This window comes from Myotis davidii, unplaced genomic scaffold (assembly GCF_000327345.1).
Source record: "Myotis davidii unplaced genomic scaffold, ASM32734v1 scaffold725, whole genome shotgun sequence".
In the NCBI taxonomy this organism is placed as follows: Eukaryota; Metazoa; Chordata; class Mammalia; order Chiroptera; family Vespertilionidae; genus Myotis; species Myotis davidii.
In genome coordinates, this window is record NW_006296500.1 from 1121543 (window position 1) to 1123561 (window position 2019).

Genomic DNA, 2019 nt, shown 5'->3' on the forward strand with positions numbered 1-2019 from the left:
TCTAGGGGGAAACAAAACAAGCCACCACACTTACTAGTTATGTGGCTTTGGGCAACTTCTCTCTGTGCACTTCTTTAAAAAAAAATGTTTTTATTGACTTTAGAGAGAAAGGAATGGAGAGGGATGGAGAGATAGAAACATCAATTGGCTGCCCACAATCTGAGTATGTGCCCGACCCAAGAATCAAACTGGTGATCTCTTGGTTCATGGGTCGACGCTCAACCACTGAACCACATGGGCCAGGCTGTGAATTTCTATTTCACATGCAAACTAGGAAGATTATCACCTACCTAGAATGGCTATTCTAGAGATTATCTAGAATTTATAGATTTACAGAACGTACTTATTACACGGTGATTTATGAAGAACAGGTGCTAAACAGGAATAGCAAACATTACTATTAATTTTTCTTTCAAGATCCAAAAAACTGCAGGATTCACAGACTCCGCAGAAAGAATTACCCATCCCAACTGCCTAAAAGTCTAATTCTCAGTATGATAGACTGCAAGCTCTAAGAAGGGAGAGTCTGTATCTTTAACTTTTTATATTCCTCCAAGTGACTCCAAGAGCATAAAGAAGACACACTGTAATTGCTGAACTGAAATTGTTTTAACTGTCAAGCATACTATTGTTGTGTGGCAAAAATGTATGACAAATCACAATTAAAAGGGAATTTAAGCTTGATGGAAATTTAAATTTGACTGCTTCTTTTAGAACAGTGGTTGGCAAACTGTGGCTCGCGAGCCACATGCGGCTCTTTGGCCCCTTGAGTGTGGCTCTTCCACAAAATACCGACTTCTGTGCATGGGCCACAAAGTTTTAATTGCACTGTACACGTGCGCCTGCATGTGGTATTTTGTGGAAGAGCCACACTCAAGGGGCCAAAGAGCCGCATGTGGCTTGTGAGCCACAGTTTGCTGACCACTGTTTTTGAACATTTAATGTCAGCAGAAGGCACTTAAAGGGAGAAATCTGAGATTTAAAAACAAAAAGTCCTGCCCTGTGGACAGTTTCTCAGTGGACAGAATGTTGGCCTGCAGACCAAAGGATCCTGGGTTTGATTCCAGTCAATAGCATGTACCTCAGTTGCAGGTTCCTTCCCGGTCTGGGCCCTGGTCAGGGCTCGTGCAGGAGACAACCAATCAATGTTTCTCTCACAATGATATTTTTGTCTTTCCCTCTTTCTAAAAGTCAATGGAAAAATATCCTCTGGTGAGGATCAAAAAGAAAAAAGAGTCCTTTTAGGTACTTGAAATGGTGACCAAATTTAAATCAGTTTAATCTCAGATCAATACCTTAAAACAATTTTAACTTATTTAAAGTATGCTTGAATTGAAATCAAACCTCAAAAGAAAACCATACAACTATTTCTAATTATAAACTTTATCCTTTAAAAAAATATTTTGTGACCCAAACTGGCTCAGCTCAGTGGATAAAGTGTCAGTCCACGGACTGAAGGGTCCTAGGTTCAATTCCCATTAAAAACATGTACTTTGGTTGCAGGTTCGATCCCCGACCCTGGTCAGGGTGCATGCAGAAAGTAACCAATCGATGTCTCTCTCTCACATTGATGTTTCTCTCTGTCTCTCCCCCCTCCTTCCACTCTCTCTCTCTTAAAAATTTGTGAAAGGCTGTATTTTAAGTTTTGCTTTTCAACAGATCTCTAATTTTGTCTTATTCCTTCTTCTCATCAGTCCTAATCTAGATGCTCTCTCTCTAGAAGTTCTGGCTAATTAGAATTCAAAATAGCACTCCACCAACTGTAATCATGCACCTAAGCTGAAACAGTACATCAAAGCAGAATTCTTCTGTTTTACAATAAATATCACAGTTTATATATATATATATAAAAAAGAAGTGGTTTTGAAAACATACCGATTCATCCTTCTTGCCCTTTCTAATACTTCAAACATATGCTCTTGAAATAAATCAAGCCGCCGGTAGCGATTATTTTCAACATTCTTCCTAATTATGTCAAAAGTAAGAGGAGGTTTGTTTGGAAAGCTGGGATCCACAGCA

At 39.2% G+C, this 2019-nt stretch overlaps 1 protein-coding gene across 15 annotated transcripts in view; it reads right to left on the reverse strand.

The window, feature by feature from the left end:
* The window catches only part of PBRM1 (polybromo 1), a 138266-nt gene that overhangs the window by 66896 nt on the left and 69351 nt on the right, over positions 1–2019 (reverse strand). For all 15 annotated transcript variants that reach the window (XM_015569189.1, XM_015569187.1, XM_015569195.1 and 12 more), the window contains one exon: positions 1876–2019. This exon is cut by the window's right edge and continues 508 nt beyond it. In XM_015569189.1, coding sequence (XP_015424675.1) covers positions 1876–2019 — 144 coding nt within the window. The remainder of the gene's footprint in view (positions 1–1875) is intronic.